Below are 25389 nucleotides of genomic sequence, written 5' to 3' on the forward strand. Positions count from 1 at the left end.
GCTGAAAGTTTAATGCTTACCTTGATGGCGCGACTCCAACCAAATTTGGACCCAAGCCTCTGAAGAGTGACTTTGGTCCCTCCTTCTCCAAGATGGACCTGAATAGTAAGAAAAGATGCATCTTTAAAATCCTTAGGCAAGGCCGCAGAATGATGAGGCGTCTGCCTTCACATGAGTTCCTTGAATAAAGACTAGAACGTTTACAAGACCTCAGACCTTATCTGATTATGTTACAATACAGAATCAGAAGACTGAAGAATTCTGCTTTTATTAATACAATGAAAAAACATGCTTCAAAAGCCCTCAGTCCGACATGTTTTCAAGAAGCCTTTTCCCTTGTTCCTGCAGGAGCAAGACATTCAGGGTTTGCACTACACACTGAAATCCTAGCAAGGGAGGAGGAGCATCTGGCAAAGAGCCTGACACAGGGAACAACGTCCTCATGATAACAAGATGCACTGAGAAACAGGTTCAGCAATTTCTGTGGATGGTATTTCTTTCGGATTTACTCCTTGTTTATAATAATCCTATCTTCTAGATCTTTACCTATTGTAGGAGAGCCCTAAATGAGAATATAAGGAATAGAAAAATCTAATAATTTTCATGGGCCAGATGAATGTTATTTAAAGCCAAAGCCTAGTATCACAAGTTCACAGAGAATACTGCGCCTGCTTTTTCTCTTTAATTTTTTTTATTGTGGTAACAAATACGTAACATAAATTTTTACCATCTTAACCACTTTCAAGTGCACAGCTCAGTGGCATTAAGTACACTCACAGTGTTGTGCAACCATCACCACCATCCGTCTCCAGAGCTTTTTCATCTTCTCAAATTGAAATTTCAGACACTTTAAACACTAACTCCCCATTCCCCGCTCCTCCTGGCAACCACCACTCTATTTTCTGTCTCCATGAATTTGACTACTCTAGGGACCTCATATGAGTGGAGTCATACAGTACCTGTCCTTTTGTGACTGGCTTATTTCACTTAGCATACTGTCTTTAAGGTTCATCTACGTTGCAGCATGTGTCAGAATTTCCTTCTTTTTTTAAGGCTGAATAATACTCCATTGTAGTTATGCACCACATATTGTTTATCCATTTGTCTGTCAACGGACACTTGGGCTGCTTCCACCTTTTGGCTACTGTGAATAATGCTGCTATGAACATGAGTGTCCAAATATCTGTTCAAGCCCCTAGTTTAAATTCTTTTGGGTGTATGCCCAGAAGTGGTACTGCTGGATCGTACGGTAATTCTAGGTTTAATTTTGAGAATTTGCCATACTATCTACCACAGCAGCTGGACCATTTTGCATGCCTAACAGCAATGCACAAGGGTTCCAATTTCTCCACAGCCTTGCGAATGTGCTTTAAAAAAAAAACATGTTAAATATGGTTTCTGATCAAAAGTGACTAAGAAAATCCTAAAATGATCGTATAGAACACTCTTTAGAGGCGTTTTATTCTTTTCAATGGCTTAATTTTCATAGTATCTATTTATATTGTTAAATTACAGTCCTCTAATTTCCTTACTAAGGATTTTTCTTTCTTTCTTTTTTTTTTGTGAGGAAGATCAGCCCTGAGCTAACATCCGTGCCCATCTTCCTCTATTTTATATGGGACGCCACCGCAGCATGGCTTGACAAGCAGTGCAGTGGTGCGCGCCCGGGATCCGAACCCGCAAACCCCGGGCCGCCAAAGCAGAGCATGCGAATTTAACCGCTGCACCACCCAGCCGGCCCCAGGATTTTTCTTTACTTGGCAATTAGTACCTCCAATTTGATAGTATTCTAAGTTGATCTGGCTCACAAGGAATTGTATCATTGTCAAAAGAACTTCAATAATGTTTTACCTTCATTATGACATTGAAGGCAAGATAAAGATATCTTTCATTTTATGAAAAAGATATTCCTATAAAGCTAATAATAAAGTGAATCTTGCCAATTCTCTTTCTACCAACTTCCACTTTTCCCAAAGAGAAATAGTTCCCAAAACCGTACTGAAATTTTTGGTGCAAAACAGGTTAAGTTGAGGTTTTGGCCCCTGGCATGTTGGATAATGTTAAAGTTTTATCCATTTGTACTTTTCTTTCCTGTTCTTTCCTTCTTCAGATCAATGTAACTTTTCATCATATAGAGTCCCTGAATGTACAAACTAAATAAAATTTTGAATCTTAGCTTCTCTTCTGCAAATTTTTGGATGTTTATAAAATATTTCAATTGCTTGAAAATAAAGAATACTTGTACTTTTAAGAGCTTGCCTAAAAAGTAGTAGGCTAGCAATTACACAGAAATAAAAGGTATCTAGATTGGAAAGGAAAAAGTAAAACTATCTTTATTCACAGACAACTTGATGTTATATATAGAAATACTAAGAAATCCACTAAAAAGTTACCATAACTGAAAAATGAGTTCAGCAAGGTTGCAGGTTACAAGTTTAATAAACAAAAATCAACTGTATTTCCACAAAGTAGCAATGAACAATCTGAAAATGGAAATAAAAATCAATTGCTTTTTTTTTTGCGACAGCATGAAAAAGAATAAAATACTTACCTATAGAGACATGAAGAAGATTAGTGGTTGCCAGGGATTGGAGGAAGGGGAAATCGGGAATGACTGCTCATGGGTACACGTTTCTTTTTGGCGTGATGAAAATGTTCTCGAATTACATAGTGGTGATGGTCACAGAACTGTGAATACACTGAAAACGACTGAACTGTATACTTTAAAAGGATGAATTTTATAGTATGTGAATAATATTTCAATAAAGCTATTATTAAAAACAGTAGTAAACTATGGGGCCGGCCTGGTGGCGCAGTGGTTAGGTTTGGCGCACTCCGCTTCGGTGGCCTGGGGTTCACAGGCTTGGATCCTGGGCACGGATCTACACCACTCATCAGGCCATGCTGTGCCGGTGTCCCATATATAAAATAGAGGAAGATGGGCACAGATGTTAGCCCAGGGCCAATCTTCCTCAGCAAAAAGAGGAAGACTGGCAACGCATGTTAGCTCAGGGCCAATCCTGCTCACAAAAAAGGCAGTAAACTAGACCTCAGTTCCATTTATATAATTACTTCAAAATATTAGGGAGACAATAGTCTTATTTTCTAATCATAAAATCTTCTCCTTACTGGCAGGTATAAATCTAGGCCCTTTTAAGTGATCTTGAGACACACTCCTGTTTGTGTGGCCCACACTAAACCCTGTGGCCACCCCTCAGTGCCACATGGAGGTGTTTTGTTTGCCACACTAGACAACACAACTAGACAACACATCTCACTACAAGTACAGTGTGGATTCCTTTTCTTTTCTTTTCATGGCATCTAGGGAAGATGAAAGCAATGTATTTAAAATAAGACCTAGCCATACAGGAATATTACCCAGAAATAAAAAGGAAGTAGTACTGGTACATACTACAAGGACGAACCTTCAGGAAACATTAGATTAAGTGAAAAAAGCCAGACACCAGAGGCCATATGTTGTATGATTTCGTTTATATGAAAAGTCTAGAGTAGACAAATCTACAGAGACAGAAAGTAGATTTTGTGGTTGATTGCCCACGGCTGGGGGGTAGGGGTGGGGGGTGGGGAGTGACTGCAAATGGGCGAGGGGTTTCTCTTAGTGGAGATCAAAATGTTCTAAAATCACACTGTAGCGATGGTTGCACAAAACTCTGTGAACACACTAAAAAAAGTTGAACTGTACGCTTTAAATGAGTAAACTGTATAGTATGTGAATCACATCTTGATAAAGCTGTTAAAGAAAAAAAGACCCCAGCAAGGAGGAAATAAAGGCTCACCGAAAAGGTCTAGAGAGCAGAAGGGATACTGGTAGGAACAGAGTTCACGACAAAATCTAGTTCTTGTGCTACACCAATCACAACAGATACTTGATAAAACTAGAATACGGACTGTAGGTTAGTTAAAAAGTAGTATACCAATGTTAAATTTCTTAAACTTGAAACCTGTACTGTGGTTTTAAAAGAATATGCTTGTTCTTATGAAATAAATGCTGAAGTATTAAGGGCAAAGGGACATAATACACGTAACACTTTCAAATGGTTCAGAAAAAATACGTATGTATACAGAGCAAAAATGAAAAAGCAAATGTGGCAAAATGTTAAAAATGGGTGACTTGAGATAGAGAGCATAAGCAAGTTATTTGTACATTCCTGTAACTTTTCTGTAAGTTTGAAATAATTTCACAACAAAAAGTTCTTTAAAAAAAAGCCGTAGGGGGCTGGCCCCGTGGCTTAGCGGTTAAGTGCTCGCGCTCCGCTGCTGGTGGCCCAGGTTCGGATCCCGGGCCCGCACTGACGCACCGCTTCTCCGGCCATGCTGAGGCTGTATCCCACATACAGCAACTGGAAGGCTGTGCAACTGTGACGTACAAGTATCTACTGGGGCTTTGGGGGAAAAAATAAATAAATAAAATCTTAAAAAAAAAAAAAGCCGTAGGCCATAGGTCATAAATATACTGAACTGATGATTACAGCCCCCCACAAACTCATGGAAATAAGGCTTGGGTAACGACAATTCTTGGGTTTCCATAAACCTAATACTCGCAATGAAGTTCATGCAGTTACAGTGAATTTTTACACAGGCCAAAAATAGGCCATTTGGCCCTTAATAGAGGCATGAGAATTTAGTGTTTTCAACTCTAAATACTTTACTTTTACTCTTTCTCAAAACAGGATTGTGCTTTTAAAAAGCCAAGTTCTGGGGCCGGCCCGGTGGCGCAAGAGGTTAAGTGCGCGCGCTCCGCTGCGGCGGCCCGGAGTTCACTGGTTCAGATCCCGGGTGCGCACCAACGCACCGCTTGGCAAGCCATGCTGTGGCGGTGTCCCATATAAAGTGGAGGAAGATGGGCACGGATGTTAGCCCAGGGCCAGTCTTCCTCAGCAAAAAAAGAAGAGGACTGGCAGATGTTAGCAAAGGGCTGATCTTCCTCACACACACACAAAAATAATTAATAAATAAATAAAAATAAAAAGCCAAGTTCTCTGAACAAAAACTTCTCTTAAATAACACCTTGAAGTGGCCTACACCTTACAATACAGCATGTAAAAGACTTTCAAATGCTCGGTATATTCAACATTATTTAAGTCTGGATTCCATCTGTGGGGCTCATTAATGTACATTGTACAGCCAGCCCTAGGAGTCATTTAAACACAATTAAGGGAGTCTCTGGCTCCAGACAGCTTGAAGCCTCTCATCTATAATGCAGTAGCAAACTCGTGTCCTCAAGTGACTCAGGCCTTTTAAGAACCGCAGAGACTGTCTCCATAGTTACGCATATTAGCAATGGGCAAATGGTCAAATCTGTTACATAATTAAACTTCTAACCTATTGGACACCTACACAACTTTTCTGGAACAATCCAGTTCCTACTATAAATGGCACGCTTCGGCTTCAAAATACAGCATGTCAGGATCCGGACTAATTCTCTCAGTCCCATACACTGTCACTTAGGAAAGAGACGCAGAGAGAAACGAGGGTTTTGTTCTGAGCATTTCATTCTCTTCACTAGTTTTAGATCATAATGTGGGCACCACAGACTGACCCGAGACAAAGATCTCATCTGAACACGTTAGGTTTTAAAAGATAGAGACCAGCTCACTAATATATTACTTTTCAGATTAAAAATGTACTTGAAAAAACAAAGGTACCTGAGTAGTTTAAGGAACAGGTGCTCTGATTTAAAAAAAAAAAAGATTAAATCATAAGACTTTTTAAAGCAGATACCCGAAATAAAGTGGTATGTTGATACTCTGGCAAATTTAATGTGTTAACATCTTGCCTTTTTTTCTTTTTAAGTAACTATATTAAAAATATAAAGCTTACCAGTGCTTCAATGGAGAATACTTTTTTCTCTAATAGGTTAACCTGAGACACAAGCAAACACTGATTTGCATTTTGAAAAAAATTTCCCATAAACAAATTCTGCTGCCTGTTAAGTCTTTTAAAGCAGAACTTCCTGAAAGAGTAGGACTAGTAACAAGCTGCTTAGTTTTAAATGAAGAACCAATTTATTCATTTGGGTTTTTGATGACTCCCACGTGTTCTAAACATGTGAGCAGACAACCTCAATGGGCTTTGTGGTACAGAGAAAAGGCCTGCGTGCTGTCCTCATCTAGCAGATAAAGAGCTCTCTCTGTAGACCATCGTCACTGCTCTTAGCTTAGTGATGGTTAGTGGGAGAATCAGAAAGCAGTCCAATAATCTGGTGGAGAGGAGGGTGGCGGTAAAGTGAAAAGCAGTCATCTATTAAACCATCCTACGCGACAATGCTTCTTATGCTGGTCCACTGTCTTTATGTAAATACTGAGTAACAGACTGCTTTTAGAACTTACTAACAGGAAAAGACACATTTCCCCTGAAGAGTGAGTGTGCTTTCAGATGAGAATTATGTAATATGATATTCCCCTTTTTGCCTTGGCTACTAAGAAACTCAGCTATAAATCTTACGTTTAAAAAGTACAGAGGGCCGGCTCCGTGGCTTAGCGGTTAAGTGCGTGCGCTCTGATGCTGGCGGCCCGGGTTTGGATCCCGGGCGCGCCCCAAGGCACCACTTCTCCGTCCAACGCGAGGCCGAGTCCCACGTACAGCAACTAGAAGGATGTGAACCTATGACATACAACTGTCTACTGGGGCTTTGGGGGGAAAAAAAATGAATAAATAAAATCTTTAAAAAAAAAAAAAAAGTACAGAAAGTACATATTATGACAGCAGCTAATTTTTATTATTAACATGGCAGGGAGAGGGGTGTGTGTTAAGCTCTTTATATGCAATATCTTACTGATGTGCCAAGATTCATCCATTCTGGGCCAGTGCAGTGGCAAAGTGGTTAAGTTCACACACACTGCTTTGGCGGCTTGGGTTCTCAGGTTTGGATCCCTGGCGCGGACCTACACACCGCTCATCAAGCCATGCTGTGGAGGAATCCCACATACAAAATAGAGGAAGACTGGCACAGATGTTAGCTCAGGGTCAATCTTCTTCAAGCAAAAAGAGGAAGACTGGCAACAGATATTACCTCAGGGCCAATCTTCACCCAAAAAGCAAACCAAATTCATCCATTCACTCTATTTGTACTGAATAGCTGCTATGTGATGAGCAGCATTCTAGTCGCTTGGGGATACCTCACTGATCAAAACAAATCAAAGTCCCTGCCTCCAAGGAACTTCCATTCTGGTGGGGGCAGGGAGAGAAAATAAGCCATATAAATAAGTAAACTACCCTGTATGCTGGATGGAGGTAAGAGCTGTGAATAAACATAAAGCAGGAAGGAGGGATGAGGCATGGGGGAGGATTAAAGAGCACGGTCACTGCAGGGCCTTCCTGCAAAAGTGACAATTAGGAACCAGTCATGCAGATAATGCCCAGTACAAAGGCCCTGCAGTGGAATGTTCCAATGTTCCGGTCTTTTAAAGGGACAGCAAGGAGGCCAGTGTAGCTGAAGCGGTGTGGGAGGGCAAAGACCAGGACACGAAGTCAGAGAAGTAATGGGAGGAGTGACAGCTGTGTAGAGACTGGTCGGCTGCAGGGACAGCACTGGCTTTTACTCGGAGGGAGGCGGTAGTCCCTGGAGGGATCTGAGCAGACGATTCTCCGGCTGCTCTGCTGGGAAGAGACTGAGGATGGAGGGCGAGCAATGTCTCAGACCAGGTAGGAAGCTAATTCAGTAACACAGGTGACATATGGTGGCTTCCACCAGGAGAGCAGTGGAGGAAGTAGTGAAAAGCGGTCAGATTCTGTATGTATTTTGGAGGCAGAGTTAGAGTTTACTGTAGATCCATCCTTGGATCTTATTTCTGAGGCTTTAGACCTGCACAGCAGAAAGGATGGAGTTGCTTTTAACTGACAAAGAGAAGACTCCAGGAGCAGCAGGTTTTAGGGAGTTCAGTTTTGCACAAGTTACGCTTTGAATGCCAAGATGAGATGTCACAGACAGCTGGACGTAAAGTGCAAGGCTCAGAGGAGAAAGGCTGTCAGCTTACAGAACGTATTTAAAGCCATGACACTAAATGTGATCTCTGAAGGAGGGGCTGTAGCTAGAGGAGAGGGCCAAGGCCCGAGCCGTGGGGCCCTCCAACATCAAGAGGTTGTCAGGGGGCCGGCTCCACGGCTTAGCGGTTAAGTGCTCGCGCTCCACTACTGGCGGCCCGGGTTCGGATCCCGGGCGCGCACCGACGCACCGCTTGTACAGCCATGCTGAGGCCGTGTCCCACATACAGCAACTAGAAGGATGTGCAACTATGACATACAACTATCTCCTGGGGCTTTGGGGAAAAAAAAAAACGAGGAGGATTGGCAATGGATGTTAGCTCAGGGCCGGCTCTCCTCAGCAAAAGAGGAGGATTAGCATGGATGTTAGCTCAGGGCTGATCTCCCTCACACAAAAAAGAGGTTGTCAGGTTGGAGACTCAGCAAAGGAAAGAGCAGCAGCAGCCAGCAAGGCAAGAGAGCCAGGTCCTAGAAGTCTCTGAGCTGGGAACTGCAGTGGTCTCCAGGGCAAAGCAGCAGCAGCGGAGCCTGCGCTGGAGGTCTGTGGTTTCCTCTTAGCGGCTTCAAATCTTTCCCAGAAATAGGTGAATATAGATTAAAAATGACCTTGAGTAAGTCATTTAACACCTAATTTGCATTTCCTCATCTATAAAATAGGGGTAATACCACACCTGAGGGCTAATCTCATAGGGCTGTGAAAAAGCAATGAAATAATACTCCATAAAAGTAGTCACGTGCTGCATAAAATGACGTTTCGGTCAATGACAGACCAAACGATGGACCACATGTATGATGGCGGTCCCATAAGATTAGTAACATATAGCCTAGGTGTGTATAGGCTATACTACCTAGGTTTGTGTAGGCATACTCTATGATGTTCACACAACAAAACTGCCTAACGACGCATTTCTCAGAAAGCATCCCATCGTTATGCAACGCATGACTGCAGTCATTTTTTAACTTGAAAGCTATTAAATTTCAGCTGACAATCTTAAAAACGTTTATATATCAAGCCGAGGAAATAAACCTTAATAAAACAGCTCTTGGGTGAAAAACGCCACTTTACAAATACTTTTTTTTTTGGTGAGGCAGATTGGCCCTGAGCTAACGTCTGTGGCCAATCTTCCTCTTTTTCCTTGAGGAAGATTGCCTCTGAGCTAACATCTGTGCCCATCCTCCTCTACTTTGTATGTAGGATGCCTCCACAGCATGGCCTGGTGCATAGGTCCATGCCCGGGATCCGAACCAGCAAACCCTGGGCCGCTGAAGCAGAGTGCGTGAACTTAACTACTACGCCACCGGGCCGGTCTGGTCCCTACCAATAAGATATCATTATGACCAAAATTTTACTTAATAATTCCATTATTTATATTTTGATGTGAATATAGAATAAATGGTTTTAGAAAGTATTCATAAGTATTCATAAGTGATGTCTCATTATTGTGTGGCTGTGGCTGCATTAAGCAATGACTGCTGCAGATCCACAGTGGAAATGGGTTGTCTTCTATGTATTGTGGTGTGGGCATTGTTCGCGTATTTTAATTTTTTTATTTTTATTTATTTTTTCCCCCAAAGCCCCAGTGGATAGTTGTATGTCATAGCTGCACATCCTTCTAGTTGCTGCATGTGGGACGCGGCCTCAGCATGGCCGGAGAAGCGGTGCGTTGGTGCGCGCCCGGGATCTGAACCCGGGCCGCCAGCAGCGGAGCGCGCAATTAACCGCTAAGCCACAGGGCCAGCCCTGTTAGCGTATCGTAAAAGATAGAGAGGCTTTTGTTCTTTGATTTACATTTTAATAAACAATTGTCCTAATTGGAGGGGAAATATAGAGAGAGAGATTTGCTGGAGATGTAGAACACGCATTCTAAAAAACTTGAACTAGAGAAACATTCCCATTTACCGTGTTGACCTTACAGGCATGGCCCTGTTGACACTCACAACTTGTGGTAACAGTTTTCCAGTTACAGTAAATATAAATCCACTAGTCACCAGGTATGTGGTAAGCAGGTGACAGGAAGTTCATTTTGGATGTTAGTAAAGTTGGCGAATTACCTGTCTGTTTCATTATGTCCCAAGTACTCTACGTTCCTCAGAAGAACGGTGTCATTTGAGACTCTGCTGCTGCCTAAATGTATAAAAAGGCAAACCAGGCTGGGGGGTTTCACAGCCACGTCTTTTTGAGGCCACAGGCCCAACTCTCTCCTCACTGAGATCGAGTGTGCCTCCCATCTCTGTGTCTCTCGCTCCTGGGCCCATCCCTGACCTCCCGCCCTCTGTGTCTTCACTCCCCTTCTCAGTGTTTAATTTAAAAAAGTGATTCTCCCGGAGTCTTGGGTACCAGCCTCCTCTTTCTCTAGCTGGGCTTCTGATTCTCTCACTTGGGACCTTGCCCTCACAGCTACTTTTCTGTCCAGTTTTGCTCAACCAGCTCAGATGCACCTTCGTACACGTTTGGCATGGATGCCTGGGTGACTCGTAAGTAGGGTTTACAAACAAAACGTACCTAAAAATAAATTAAGCACTTTCCAATTCATTCTACCTTATCTAAAAGGTGACTGAACTCTGTCCATAGTGCCAAGTGTTGTGGTTAAACTAAACACCTACACTGATAACTAGCAACGTCTTTCTCGAACACACCCTTCTCCAATGATAAGTTTCAGAGATCTGAATATCATAAGTAGTTAAATTCAACTATCATTTACTGAACATCTCTTTTAAAGTACAAGGCCCCAAGCTAAAGCGCAGACATTGATTGTCAAGCACACTCCTGAATTCCTGATTTTGCCTTAAGCACAGAGACTGATAAGCCCAATTCAACTTATGAATATTTAGCTACTTTGTAAGCAAATGAGACTTTTTAATGCAGTAAAAACAATAAATTAGGCTGATAGCCTAGGTATGAAACAAAAATCTAAAAAACAAAAACTTTACTAAATATATATTGCAACTTTTCTATAAATGTAAAAGTATTTCCAAATAAAAAGTAAAAAATTAAAACATTTTGTTTCCATATTACTTCCTCTTAAAATATTCACAACCCTTCTCTTGTGCAATTTTTAAGTTTTTAATTTCATTCTACCACCCCACATCTTCTTGTGAGCCCTCAAAGATTCTGGGCAAGAACAACACCTTGATGCAACAATTTAAACACGGATTTCTGGTTTGCTTTGCTACGTTACTTTTTTTTTTTTTTTTTAAAGATTTTATTTATTTATTTTTCCCCCAAAGCCCCAGCAGATAGTTGTATGTCGTAGCTGCACATCCATTCCAGCCGCTGCATGTGGGACGCGGCCCCAACATGGCCGGAGAAGCGGTGCGTCGGTGCACGCCCGGGATCCGAACCCGGGCCGCCAACAGCGGAGCGCGCTCACCCAACCGCTAAGCCACGGGACCGGCCCGCTACGTTACTTTAACCGTCCCTGGACGGTGACCACATGCACACCGGGAGCCCTGTTGCCAAAGGAGCAAGGTCAGGGTTCAAAGGTACTGGTACAGAAACCTGATTTCTAAGTTTGGACACAGGCTGTAAAAACAGAATATCCACCTGATGGGCTTGATAAACATTGACAGTGGGGCCGGGAGTGGGGACTGGGGACTGCACTTACTTCAGAACCTGTAAAAGTCCAGGTGTCACTGCTGTTGGTCTCACCATCCCAGCTCCACTAATGGTCCCCAGATGAACCTGAGGATAATAGACTGTCCGAAGAGCTAGTCTTGAAGACTGCAACCTCGTCTTAATGACTTCTAGTGGACAAGTGAAAATAGCACCAACTGTGCCCCCACACCTGTAAGGAAAGAAATCACAGCAGGATCAGAAAGCTACACCATCCTCTACACAAATGAAATGTGAAATTTAACTTTTCCCTATTAAAAAAAAAAGGTACCTATGTTCATTTCATAATTAGAACATACCGGAAGGTAAAAAAAAAATTAGTTGAAATCCCAGCAGCTAAAGAGATAACCACTGTTAATGTGCTAGTACATCCTTTGGGGTTTTTATTACTGACTTTTTAACCTCACCTTTTTTTCCCACTTATCTAGATATTGTGAATGTCTTTCCATGTCACTATACACACCTACATTATTTGTGATGGCTGCACACTATTCCTCTGTATCGATGTATAATATTTTAACCAATTTCCCACTGTTAGACATTCATGTCATTTCCAATTTCACTACCATGTTGCAATGAATATTCTAGAAAACGCATCTTTTCACAGTCAAACAAAATAGTTATTCGGGTAATGCTACTATGTATTTTGAAGATCAATGCTTACTACAACACAGACTATTAAAATTGGATTAATTTGGATTCCATCGAAAATTAAACTAAAGCTTACCTTTAAGGACTAAGTCCTTGTGTTTCCCTCAGTCAGAACTAATCAATTCAACCTCCGTGTCTTCATTAGTCACACTGTCTCTCTGGGTCGGGGCTCCCCTAACTACCCTTTACAATTTGTTTATATCAAAATATTACCTGAATTAAAAATTTAAGTATTTTTCTTTAAGACAACTCATTTAGGGCCGGCCCTGTGGCTTAGTGGTTGGGTGCGCGCGCTCCACTGCTGGCGGCCCGGGTTCGGATCCCGGGCGCCAAGGCACCGCTTCTCCGGCCATGCTGAGGCCAAGTCCCACATACAGCAACTAGAAGGATGTGCAGCTATGACATACAACTATCTACTGGGGCTTTGGGGGAAAAATAAATAAATAAAAATTATAAAGAAAAAAAAAAGACAACTCATTTATTCTAAAATACCTAGTTCCATCTTTTCTTAAACAATAATATCCATGAAATTGCATGTTTGATGGACTGGTTATAATTAACAATGTCATGTACCATCTAAAGCCACTCCCACACCACCAGCAATACGTTCCACTCTGAAAAACATTCAAGGTCAGGACCTGAGTCTTATTCATCTTTGTATCCCTGGTGTCAGGACTGACAAGTTCACAACAATATTTGTTAAGCAAAGGAATTATTAAATTGGGATTTCAAGGTGAATGTCTTTTATGTTTGAAAAATGTCTAAATGTTTGAAAACAGCACTTACTGTCTACCATCCATCACAGGCCGACTCTCCCAAGGGACCGGGAGCTCCCTGCAGGGAGGGGCTGTGTATTCATGTATTCTTGCACTTAGAGTATGGTACCTGGCACACAACAGGTAGTTCAATAAATAATACAGCACCAGTATCCTGGATTGAAAAGTAACAACAGGAAGGAAGGAAGGGCCCTGCAAATAGAGAATCTATTCACTTCCCTGCTCCATAAGACGCAGGTGCGGGAAATCCGGAAGCGAGCAAACCCAGCACCTAACACAGACCCTGAGGTAAGGAATGAAGAAGAATCTCCATGCAGTATTTTAAAATCAGGAGCCCAAAGTTCCACAGAGCAGGTAAAATCCTGATAACTAAGAGCTAGAAGCTATCGATTTAAATAATAGCACCACTGCCACTGACTGATTATTTTATAAGCACTCAATCCTCCAACAAGCCTATGACGTAGGAACTATTTAGCCTCAATTTACCACGAGGAATCTGAATGTCAGAAAAAGAGAATGAAATGTACAGATGAGGGGGGTGGGAAGAGAGGGGAGGAGAGGAAAAGAGCCATTTTTGGCTATTAAGCCAAAATTAAGCAGGCTATTAAACCTGCTTTAAAATGGCCTGGTGGCGTAGCGGTTAGGTTCGCGCACTCCGCTTCGGTGGCCCAGGGTTTGAGGGTTCAGATCCTGGGCGCGGACCTATGCACCGCTCATCAAGCCATGCTGTGGCAGGCATCCCACACAGAAAATAGAGGAAGACTGGCACAGATGTTAGCTCAGGGCCAATCTTCCTCAAGCAAAAAGAGGAAGACTGGCAACATGTTAGCTCAGGGCCAATCTTCCTCACACACAAAAAAAGTGATGATGATAATATACCCTAAATTGAGCTGTTTATCTACACAGTGTGTTCTGAACTGTGGGCCAAAGCCTACCAACCACAAAAGCAACGTAGCGGGTCACAGTCAGAACGCGAAGGTAGGATGGCAGGAAGGACTTGACACATGAACCAACCATCATTTAAGGCAGCATAACTCCTACTTTACAGATGGAGAACCTGGGTCTCAGTGAGGTGATACACTTTCTCAAAGTCACAGAGGCAGCTAAGTGTCTAAACTGAAACCCAAATCCAGACAGACCCTGTGTCTCCAAAGTGTGTTCTTTAGTATAGTGACTAAGGTGTCCTCTTCAGGAGTATTATGGAAAGATAGGTACTATGTATAGTTTTGTTAGCTAAGTTAGACTATTTATATTCACACTCAGAATGGAAAATTGTTGATTAGACAACCAGGACTTTAAAACTCTAATGTGCCCTATCGTATCAAGAAAAATTGTGAGCTGGGCCGGCCCCGTGGCTTAGCGGTTAAGTGCACGCACTCCGCTGCTGGCCGCCTGGGTTCGGATCCCGGGTGCGCACCGACGCACCGCTTCTCCAGCCATGCTGAGGCCACGTCCCACATACAGCAACTAGAAGGCTGTGCAGCTATGACATACAACTATCTACTGGGGCTTTGGGGAAAAAATAAAAAATAAATAATTATAAAAAAAAAAAAGAAAAATTGTGAGCCTAAATGAATGTTGGTCTGTATAATTTGCTCTAAGCACTAGAATATATCTAAAGAAAATGGGAGGGCCAGCCCCGGTGGCCTAGTGGTTAAGTTTGGCTCCGCTTCGGTGGCCCAGGTTCAGTTTCTGGGCGTGGACCTACACCACTCATCTGTCAGTGGCCATGGTGTGATGGCAGCCCACATACAAAAAGAAGACTGGCAGCAGATGTTACCTCAGAGTGAATCTTCCTCAGCAAAAATAAATAAATAAATAAAATTAGCAAAATTTGCATTTAAAAAAAGGAAACGGGGCCGGTCTGGTGGTGCAAGCAGTTAAGTGCACGCGCTCCACTGCAGCGGCCCTGGGTTCGCCGGTTCAGATCCCGGGTGCGCACTGACGCACTGCTTGTCAAGCCATGCTGTGGCGGCGTCCCATATATAAAGTGGAGGAAGATGGGCACGGATGTTAGCCCGGGGCCAGTCTTCCTCAGCAAAGAAAGAGGAGGATTGGCATCGGATGTTAGCTCAGCCCTGATCTTCCTCACAAAAAAAAAAAAAAAGAAAATGGGATATAATGGGGAGTGTTTATATAAAGACAAGTTCAAAAATAACTACCACGTCTAGTCACACAAAATAAATTACTCTTATCTATCACAATAATTACATGCTTAAAAAGTAAAACAGTGGAAAACTTACATGCCACAGAGTAAGATAAAGAAATATCTGAAATCTATTGACGTTCAATAACATGACGCCATGTCACTGAAAAAGTAGAGCTTCTGGGTAAATTCTTTCATCAGAAAGTCAACATGTTCAAACATGACACAGTCAACCACCTCTGCTTTGTCCCCACGTCAGAGGCACTCCTACTCTGGCCAACTGTCCTCCAGATCTGTCACTGATCCCATGACCTACAAGACGGTACGCTGGCCTGACAAAGCACAGGTCCTACTGACAGAAGTCGGTGACCTTGGAGGGTGGCAAGCCACACACCACCACAGTCACTTTCCTGTATGTTGCACACTGCGCCTGTGGCAGGAGTGGGGAAAAGGCCCCGGCCTTCTAGACCATGGCCGGGGCACCAGCCAAGGCCCTCAAAGGCTCAGGCGCCCCTTCTACAAGACTGGGATGACGCTGCCTCACGGCGTCACAGGAAACAACTGAAAAATGGGACAACACTGCAAACTGTGAACCATGGTAGAAAGTTACTAGTCAGTAGGTAAGCCCCTACTAGGAAAAAATCTTGGATGAAAAATGTCCAAAGGATATTTTAAATCAAGCTGTGCTGGATACATATTCACTAAAATACTCTTAATTAGAAGAAAACAAGTTCTGATATTAAACTAAAATGTCCAAATTCATACAGAATTTTAAAGTATCTTTCAGCCCACTTCTTTTTCTTTCTCCATGAACCAACACATTCACCAGTCTGAGAAGACAATATGAATCAAAACACTGACTTCTCTAGATTGGCTTTCCAAATTTTTCTAAAAGTATTTAGTCATGTTGGGTCCAAAGCACTTAAGAGTACAACAAATTAGGGCCGGCCCCGTGGCGTAGCGGTTAAGTGCGCGCGCTCCGCTGCTGGCAGCCAGGGTTCGGATCCCTGGCGCGCACCAATGCACTGCTTGTCAGGCCATGCTGTGGCGGCCTCCCACATAAAGTGGAGGAAGATCAGCACAGATGTTAGCTCAGGGCCAGTCTTCCTCTTGGCATAGATGTTAGCTCAGGGCTGATCTTTCTCCCCCCCACACACAAAAAAAAAAAAAAAAAAAAGAGAGAGTACAACAAATTATATTCTTTGTAGAAAAAAGTTTCTGGTCAATCCTCAATTCTTCAATACAAGAAGACCTTCAATACCAGCCTGGCTCCTAACCGTGGTCAACAGCTCAGATGAAGCCCGATCTGCCTTGACTCTGCAGAATTTATTAACCAAGCTTTTCCAGAGTCTCCGTTCAGAAAGGGGAGAGACAGTCGCTCTGTCCGCCAGCCCTCCCCCATCACTGCTTCTCAGCCCTGCTCCACTGAATCCCCTCTTTCCTATCAATGGAGTTACCAGCAGATTCCAGGACTTTCCGGTAGCTCAGTTTTTCAAATTCAGTCCCGTCTAAAACTTCACCTCGGGGCCAGCCCGGTGGCGCAAGCAGTTAGGTGCGCGGGCTCTGCTGTGGTGGCCTGGGGTTCACCGGTTTGGATCCCGGGCACGCACCGACGCACTGCTTGTCAGGCCATGCTGTGGCGGCATCTCATGTAAAGTGGAGGAGGATGGGCATGGATGTTAGCCCAGGGCCAGTCTTCCTCAGCAAAAAGGGGAGGATTGGCAGATGTTAGCTCAGGGCTGATCTTCTCACAAAAAAATAAAACAAAATAAAATAATAAAATAAATAAAACTTCACCTCAAATTTGATTCAAAACTTCCCTCCACCACTGCCAGCCAGACATGTGGCTTGAGGGGACTTGGTGTGATGAGGGGACATGGTATGCTCTTTCTCTTTCCTTCCTTTTAGGGTTCTCTGGGCATGAGGACAGGGATGAGAGAAACACTCTTATGTAAATGGTCTGTCTTGTGTGTATTATATCGGTGGCCTCAGCAAATGTTATGATTTCAGTGTAGACAGTGCACAGGCCTCCTTGGGGTGGTGTTCAATCTCCCCAAGAGACCAACACTGGGAACCCCCGTATTGATCCCACCAGTAGTCCATCCCCCAATCTCCTTTCAGCCTTACTTGGCCTGGGAACCCTGTGAGCAGCACTAGGTGCCTTTCCTTCCTCTGGTCCCCAAGCTCCTTGACACCAAGCCAAAGGGACCCACTAGTATCCTTCCACGCCTGCCACAAGGCAACAAGATTGGCACTCGTAGGAAGTCACCCCCATGTCCTTCTCAAGCACACCACCCCAGTCCCTTCTCATCCTGCTGGCACGGGCTGATGCAGCAGCCTCCCACTTGCAGGAAGCCTCTGGCCACAGAGCAAGCTACCTGTCTCTCGGCCTCACAAGTCCCCTCAATCAGCCCAGACCAGTAGCGGTTGGGGACTGGGAAGGAGACAGGGACAGGAAAAGCCTCTCTCAACAATCCACATGCCACAACACTGACAACTATAACCTTCCTGCTCTGCATATACTGTAGAGTCCGGAGTGAATGGTCAGTGGTAGTCAGGCAGAATGTAGGCTCCTCCTGGTTCACCTGAGGGCCTGAGCAGCCCATGCTCAGCCAACAGGAAAAGTCCGTTCAACATCCAGTTATATGGTGACATGGCTCTGGCATCACAGTCAGGAAACTAATTCTGATTGAATTATTTAGACCATATTTTAGACCACTAATCTCCAAAGTGGGGGACATACTCTAAAAGGTGTGCACAACGATCCATGGGCATACAGGAAGACACTACTACAGAAAGAAATAAAATTTCAACCAGGGGCTAGGGGAGTGGGGGGTGGGCACAAGGGGTGGAGGGATACACTTATATGGTGACTGACAAACAATAATGTCAACAAAAATTTCACAATAAAAAAAAAAAGGAAGAAAAAAAGAAATAAAATTTCATTTTATATTTATAATCTTCACCATTTAATTTCTATTTTGTGTACATGTTTTATAAAACGTATAAAATTAATAGGGTAATATAAATATACATGGGGATATGCACAAACATTTTAATGGTAGGGCTGTGTGCTCGAAGTTTGAAGGCCACTATTCTAGAACAGTGGTTGTCAACCGGGACAATTTTCCCCCACCCCAGTGACATTTGGAAATGTCTGGAGACATTTTTGGTTGTTGAAGCTGGGGGAGGGGGTACCAGCATCTAGTGGTCCAGGGATGCTGCTAAACATCCTACAATGCACAGGACAGCCCTGCCCCCTAAACAAGTAAGTATCTGGCCAAGGTTGAGAAACCTTGCTCTAGATCAATACAATGGACGATATATTTGAAAGCAGCACAACAAATGTGGAGGGCATTGCTGGTTGCCTCCCCAGCATCCATTCCCCTCTTCCTCTATCTTGACAAGATCCCAAATTTCTTAAGCCATACAGTTTGGGTGGGATTGAACCTATTTCTAGTTTTAGCCCCGACTCAATCGACATAAGACCTTCCACATTGCTACACCACCTGTTCAGAGATGGGCACAAGATTCAGCCCAAGACAAGCAGCACAATTCCCCTGGGAGCAATGACTGGTTTAGAGACAGGTGCACGTCCAAGTTGGTCCAGTCACAGTTAAGCTCAAGACTTGTTCAATGGTGGAAACACTGGGAGCTGCTGGCAGCCTTTTTGTGTTCATGCAGGAACCAACCTTGGAATCAAGCAGATATCTCTGGAAGGCAGAGCAGTCATGGCGGGGGTCCTATAGGGACACTGTTAAGCTATTTAGATAAGCCCTCACCTAAGCCTGTTCTCTCTCTAGAATTCAGGTGTATGTGCCAATAATCAAGTCAGTAGGAAGTGAACTTGAGCCTGGTCAAAAAAAAATTTACACCCAAGCTTTTCAAGAAAGCACTTAAAGGTTTTTACTATTATCAATAATCTTCCAAAAAGCAGTTAGGACTGGTTTTCTGGTAGGCTAGGTTTCTAAAAGCTATGAGGAAACTCCCTGGATATTAATTTAATTTCACTCCTAAGGTAGTACTAGCCACTGATGCCGAAGTCCAGAGATAATTCTCTGTGTGATATTCCATTCAGCGAAACTGTCCAAAGGGTTTGAACAGAGCCGCAGAAAGGCCACAAGCAGTGGTCAGATTACATGTCTAAGAGCAGTCACGGGAGACAGTCACTCTTTGAAATCTGTTTGCCCAATTTCCTAACAAATCTATTACCTGGATTTTTCTGCGCCTTTTCCCGCTTTTACTACTTGTTCCTTTTCTGGAAAAAGTCCCCTCCCCCTATTCTCTACCTTTTCTCATTCTTCCTGCTCAGAACTGAAGTCTGGTGTTTTCATAGGAAAATACACTTAACTTTATCTTTTTATCCACAGAGGGCTTGCTTGATTTTTTCCCCCGTGGATTAGGCTCCCCTCCTCCAGTTTACAGCAGAACAAAGCTAGGCTATTACTACTATAACACAGACACCGGATTTTTTCCTACTACCTTTATGTGATCAGACTTAAAATTTTTAAATTATGCACACAAATTTTTACCTTTTAACTCTGAATTTCAAGCAACAAAGATAATTTTTAAAACTAGGTGTCTTCAACAAGAACCTCTGTTTTCTATACATTTACATACATACACTCATTTTAGGCACTAAAGCCAAGACCAATGTGCTCTTTATTACAATCGCTACCCAGCTGACAGTAACCTGGTTTCCAGATGCACAGTTTATACATTACCTACAACATGGATTCTACCAAGAGATGATACTGCCAGACACTCTGGAACCCTAACCTTTGGAGCATTTGGTAGTTTCTCCTTTTCATCTGCTACGCTTTAGTCACTACTTGAAAAATACTAGTGCCTCCTTGTATGTACTATAATTTTCTGGAATGTTTTATCTGAATACCTGGCATAAGGCTTAGAAGATTTTGATTATGCAAATTCTGTATTCACTCAGTGAAAGCAAAATGCATAGTTTTTGATGCAGCTGATTATCCTTTAGATGCTATTTCCTGTATTCTCTCTCATTTGGAAAGAAAATTTAAAATAGCACCCTGAATGAATAAAAACTCAGTATAGTGCTTTCTGAACCTGAACAGAATGAGTACCTGTCACAAATATACAAAACCGAAATAATATTACCTTATGCCAATACAGCTTCACCAAATCTTAATACAGAACCACATTCATAATTCACAAATAATCAAAGTACTGCCTCTCTTTACTTGGGACAATTTAACAGGCCACACCAATCTATATCTTCAGGTAAGATGCACAGTACCTTTTATTCACTTAGTCAATCGTTAAGCAAGTATTGATTAAGCATCTGTAAGGTGCCTGGTACAGTACTGGAGATGTACCAGTGACGAAAAGAGACATGGCTGCTACCCTCATGAAACTTAAATTCTATTGAGAACCTTTCATCCAAACACCATACAATTTTTAAAAATATTTGTCACATATATGAAATACACTGGATGAAATCAATTTATATTCTTAGAATATTTACATAGGCCTTTTTTTTTTTAAGATTTTTATTTATTTATTTTTTCCCCCCAAAGCCCCAGTAGATAGTTGTATGCTCTAGTTGCACATCCTTCTAGTTGCTGTATGTGGGACGCGCCCTCAGCATGGCCAGAGAAGCGGTGCGTCGGTGCGCACCCGGGATCCGAAGCCGGGCTGCCAGCAGCGGAGCACACGCACTTAACCGCTAAGCCACGGAGCCAGCCCTATATAGGCCTTATATAAAATATTATGTGCACACTATATTTGTCCTATCACAATTTAGGCATTTCAAACATGTCTTGCATCTTCTCTACATTGTTCCCCTAGTAAACACATTAACATGTGTCTAATACTTCAAAATTAACCACTAGCCGATACATGGTACGGGAGTACACCTGGTGACAACTGTCCACAACAGAAGGGAAATACTGAATTTTGAAAATATCCTGGCTTATACACTTTAAAATCTTAAAGATATACCATATTCCCATTAAAATACACTTTCAAGCTATATATTTAACGACAAAAGAAAAAAGTCATGCCGTAAAAACAGGACCTAAAGCATATAATCCAGGCCATCAACCTCTAAGTATAATGAGAGCTTAGTCCAGCTATTCCAGGTGCTGAGTACATGTCCCAAGCCACCACCTGCTATGTTACAGCTTGTCCAGCAGGTGAAGGACACCACTAACACTACACGGACAACCAGAACCCCCAAGTCATTTGAGAGGGAACGTTGAAGGGATTTTTCTCAACAGACATGAAGCCTAGACACAGAAAGCCCATCTCAGAGGATTTCAGTGTGTCTCTTGAACAGCCAGTTTAAACGGTAGAAAAGGAATGACAGGTTTTGTTACGTAGTAACAATAAAATTTGTTTGAGTACATTTTTTGTTTTGACAACACTACCTAGATTTTGGGATAGGAGGGAAGAAAGCAGCAAACAGCAGAATCCCTAAAAACACTAAAAATCAACATCAAATGAATGAGGTTCACTCATGCAGAAGTAACCCACCCTGAGATGGTTTATGAATGTGTTGTGTAGGTATCAAAAGCCGTAAAAATGTGTTTTTACTCAACAAGTGTACTTCTAATAGTTTATCCTAAGGAAATAATCAGAGAACTACACATGTACACTTAAGGATGTCCAGTTACTTTAATGGCAAAAAATCAGCAATGAGAGATCAGAAAGAAATTGTGTAATCAGAATAAGCTAGGCAGCCCTGCCGGAAAGTACTCTAACATCCTCACTGAACTCCAGTCACTGGCAACTGCCTTTGCCTCTTCATTGTAACCACTGAACAGTAAGGATCACCTAAGGATATACTCAAGAGAGTTCACCACCATGCTGCCATTAAAACTCAACTTATTACTAAGAAGAAAGCAATTTAAAGAGTATGAGCCTATTTTAAAATTAACTATGAAATTACCTTTGGTACAATACATACACGCATAGCACCTTTTTTTTTTTTTGAGGAAGATCGGCCCTGTGCTAACATCTGTTGCCAATCTTCCTCTTTTTCTTTTTTCTCCCCAAAGCCCCAGTACATAGTTGTGTATTATAGCTGTAGAGTTGTAGCTCTTCTGTGTGGCATGCCGCCTCAGCATGACTTGATGAGCGGTGAGTAGGTCCACACCCAGGATTCGAACCTGGGAACCCTGGGCCGCCGAAAGGGAACTTGCGAACTTAACGGCTATGCCACCAGGCTTGCCCCAGAACCTTTTTCTAAAGTGCTTATTTCTCTCGGTGTTGGTTTGTGGGTAGTTTTTCCTCTAGTCCTCGTCTTTCTTCAAGAGTAACACTGTTTTAAAAACAAGACAACTATTACAGATTAATACAGGAGTATTTTTGCCTTTGCTAAAAATCCAAGAAACTGTCTTTTTCTTTTTTTTTTTTGTGAGGAAGATCAGCCCTGAGCTAACATCTGCCAATCCTCCTCTTTTTGCTGAGGAAGACTGGCCCTGGGCTAACATCTGTGCCCACCTAGCTCCACTTTATATGGGACGCTGCCACAGCATGGGCTGACAAGCGGTGCGTCGGTGCACGCCTGGGATCCGAACCCGGGCCGCCAGCAGCGGAGCGTGCGCACTTAACCGCTATGCCACGGGGCTGGCCCCTCTTTTTTTTTAAAAAAAAAAAAAGAAAAATTTATGGCCGCCCCGATATTTTTATCAGGCCTAACAGGCTTATGAATATAATAATCACTATCATTAATTAGATCTGGCATTAAACTTGTTTGATATTATAGTTTCCAATGGCAATTCAATAAACAGGAGAAATGTTACAGATTTTAAAAAAGGGGGCTCTGACTTCTTTTCAAAGGAAGTGAATTTAGTTCTTTGGAAAGATGCCAGCTTGACAACTATGGAAACTAGTTACTTAGAGCAAAGCAACAACAACCCGACCAGGTGGGACCACTGGATTGACCAATTCTAACTACATGATATGCCCTTTCAATACTCAGCTCCTTGAATGTTCTTCCCTAAAAGAAATGGAAGTAATATATTTTAGGCTAGTGAGAATGAATCAAAATCCAATTAGTTACTCTGAAAGCATCCTTTTCCAAGATTTATTTTCTTTCTTGAATATCTGCGAGTAATCCTTAACTGCTGCTAATGAAGGGAGGCAAAGCTGTTAAGTACAACGGCCTCAGGCACTACCCTAATAAACTCCCTACTTTTTAATCAGTCCAGGCTAGCCAGGCCTTCTACTGCAGTCTCCTCCATCACAAGGTAAGAGGCTGGTGCTCTGGAAGGAGAATCAGCAGCCAGAGGGCACTGTGAAGGGCGCACAGGGAGATTCATCAAGACAGGGCAATCCATTACGTAGCAAGCCTCACAGAGGCTGCTCCAGACCCCATGTAACTCTCCCAGTTTGGAATACGAAGAATTTTTCAAAAGACTACCTTACTAAAAACAATAAATCAAAATCACTGAGTATAAAATCATTTAAAATTATTCTTTTTGGCTTGAGAAATGACTTTAATAATGTGGCCAACTTGTTTAAAATTCCCCAGAATGACAAATTAATATACTGTCTTAATTAGGAATGCTCCCCCCTTGTGTTACTCTCAGGAAATATCACCAGGGAGATGAAGGGAAGAGATAAATGAGAAATTCGTCCTGTCTATGAAGAACAACCAAATATTTTTGGTCAGAGAAACTGTAACTCTGTGATCACCTACAGTAAGGAGTACAAAGAGCTCAGAAACACTTTCATCATAGTTATTTTCACAGATAAGTTCTCAACCATTACTCGTTTGTAATAAGGAATGTATCTAGGTAGAAGTCCAAGCTGCAACTAAAATACTCAAGTCAAGACGATAATCCAAAATAAATTGTTTCACGCAGAACGTCCTACACCTAAAAATTGCTGTGCCAGGCCTGTGAGGTCCTCCAGTGAGACTCCAAACATCTGGAAGACTCCAAAAGGACCCAAAGCGACCGGCTGTATTAAAAGAAAAAAAAATACTAATAGTCAAAAACATTTTAACTTCTATTTTCTGAACAACAACAAATCAGCTCCCTTCCTAACCCCGCTACGGCCCAACCTTCCTAAAAGAGCGTTGCCTCCGCTGAAGAAATTAGGTACATGATAGTCAAACTAATGCAGCTCTCAAAACGGGGCACACCTTAAAATTATGTTGTCTCTGACGCTGGACGCGTCCCCCAACAGGTGAGAAGCACTTCAACACATCTTCCTGACCTCACTTTCTCCCGAGGTCCCCCATTAGCCCTCCCACAGGTTGCTGGCCAGCATGAGGGCTCGCCAGCACTTTCCAGGCCCCTGCTGACGTCCCACAGCTGCAGCCGTCTGGACTCTCTGAACGCGTCCCTGCACTACCCCTGAGGGGCTCTCCGGCCAACCCGAGCATCAGCAAGACGGCCCAGGGCTTTGAAACGCCGGGCTTTCGGGAAAAGGCCCTGGACGCGAAACCAGGCAGAGAGACATCAAGTGCAGCGCGGCCCGGGCGACCGCCCCCGACCGACACTCGTCACACCAGCCACGAACTGTTTAAAAGGGAAATAAAGCTAGAGACGCCGCGGGGAGGGGGAGGGGCGTGGGAGCGCGGCACCGGCAGGGTAAAACCACCCTTCGGGGATGCCGCCGGGAGGGGGCGACAGGCCCGCGTCCCCCGGGCCTCCCCACCGCCGGGACTTCCTCCTCCGGGAGCCGGCGCTTCGGCCCAGGGAGGGCCCGCAACAGGCCAGCACCGAGGGCCGCGGGCGGGGGCGCAGGGGCGCGCCGGGACGCTCACCCGCCGGCGAAAAGGTGAAGCAGCGTGTTCTCCTTCTGCTGAGTGCCCGTCGCCATGGCCGCGCCGGCTCCGAGGCCCGCCGCCGCCGGGTGCCGCGGGCGCGAGGCGGCTCGAGGGATGCGCGACGTGGCCCGCTGCGCTCGCCCCGCCGCCCACAGGCGGCCGCTGGAGCCTCCTCGACGCGCGCGCGCCCACGCCCGGCGCCCTCCACCCGCGCCCTCCGCGGCGTGGCCGCCGGCGCCTCACCGGCCTCTGCGGCGCCAGCCGGGAGGCCAGCGGGAGCCCGGCGCGCGGCCGTCACGTGGCGGGGGCCGAGCCGTGACGTCACGTGGCGGCGCGGGCCCGGGGCGGTGCGCGGCGGGGGTGTGGGCCCGGGCCCCGCGCGCCCATTGGCCGGCGGGCGGGCGTAGGCGGGGCCACTGCGCAGCCTGGGGCGGGGGCCGGAGAG

At 43.9% G+C, this 25389-nt stretch overlaps 1 protein-coding gene across 2 annotated transcripts in view; it reads right to left on the reverse strand.

Annotated features, from left to right (window-relative positions):
- The window catches only part of SLC25A33 (solute carrier family 25 member 33), a 35870-nt gene extending 10712 nt beyond the window's left edge, over window positions 1-25158 (reverse strand). The window contains exons 1-3 of one of the 2 annotated variants that reach the window (XM_004425553.3): window positions 24942-25146; window positions 11610-11789; window positions 21-98 (exon numbers count right to left, since the gene is read on the reverse strand). In XM_004425553.3, the coding sequence (XP_004425610.1) occupies window positions 21-98; window positions 11610-11789; window positions 24942-24997 (314 nt within the window). In that variant the 5' untranslated portion in view covers window positions 24998-25146. Of the gene's footprint in view, window positions 1-20; window positions 99-11609; window positions 11790-24941 lie in introns of both variants that reach the window. The other variant, XM_087446862.1, reaches the window with a different exon arrangement.
- Window positions 25159-25389: the final 231 nt, after the last annotated feature.

Source organism: Ceratotherium simum, chromosome 22 (assembly GCF_057802395.1).
Source record: "Ceratotherium simum simum isolate JZ-2026a chromosome 22, ASM5780239v1, whole genome shotgun sequence".
NCBI lineage: Eukaryota > Metazoa > Chordata > Mammalia > Perissodactyla > Rhinocerotidae > Ceratotherium > Ceratotherium simum.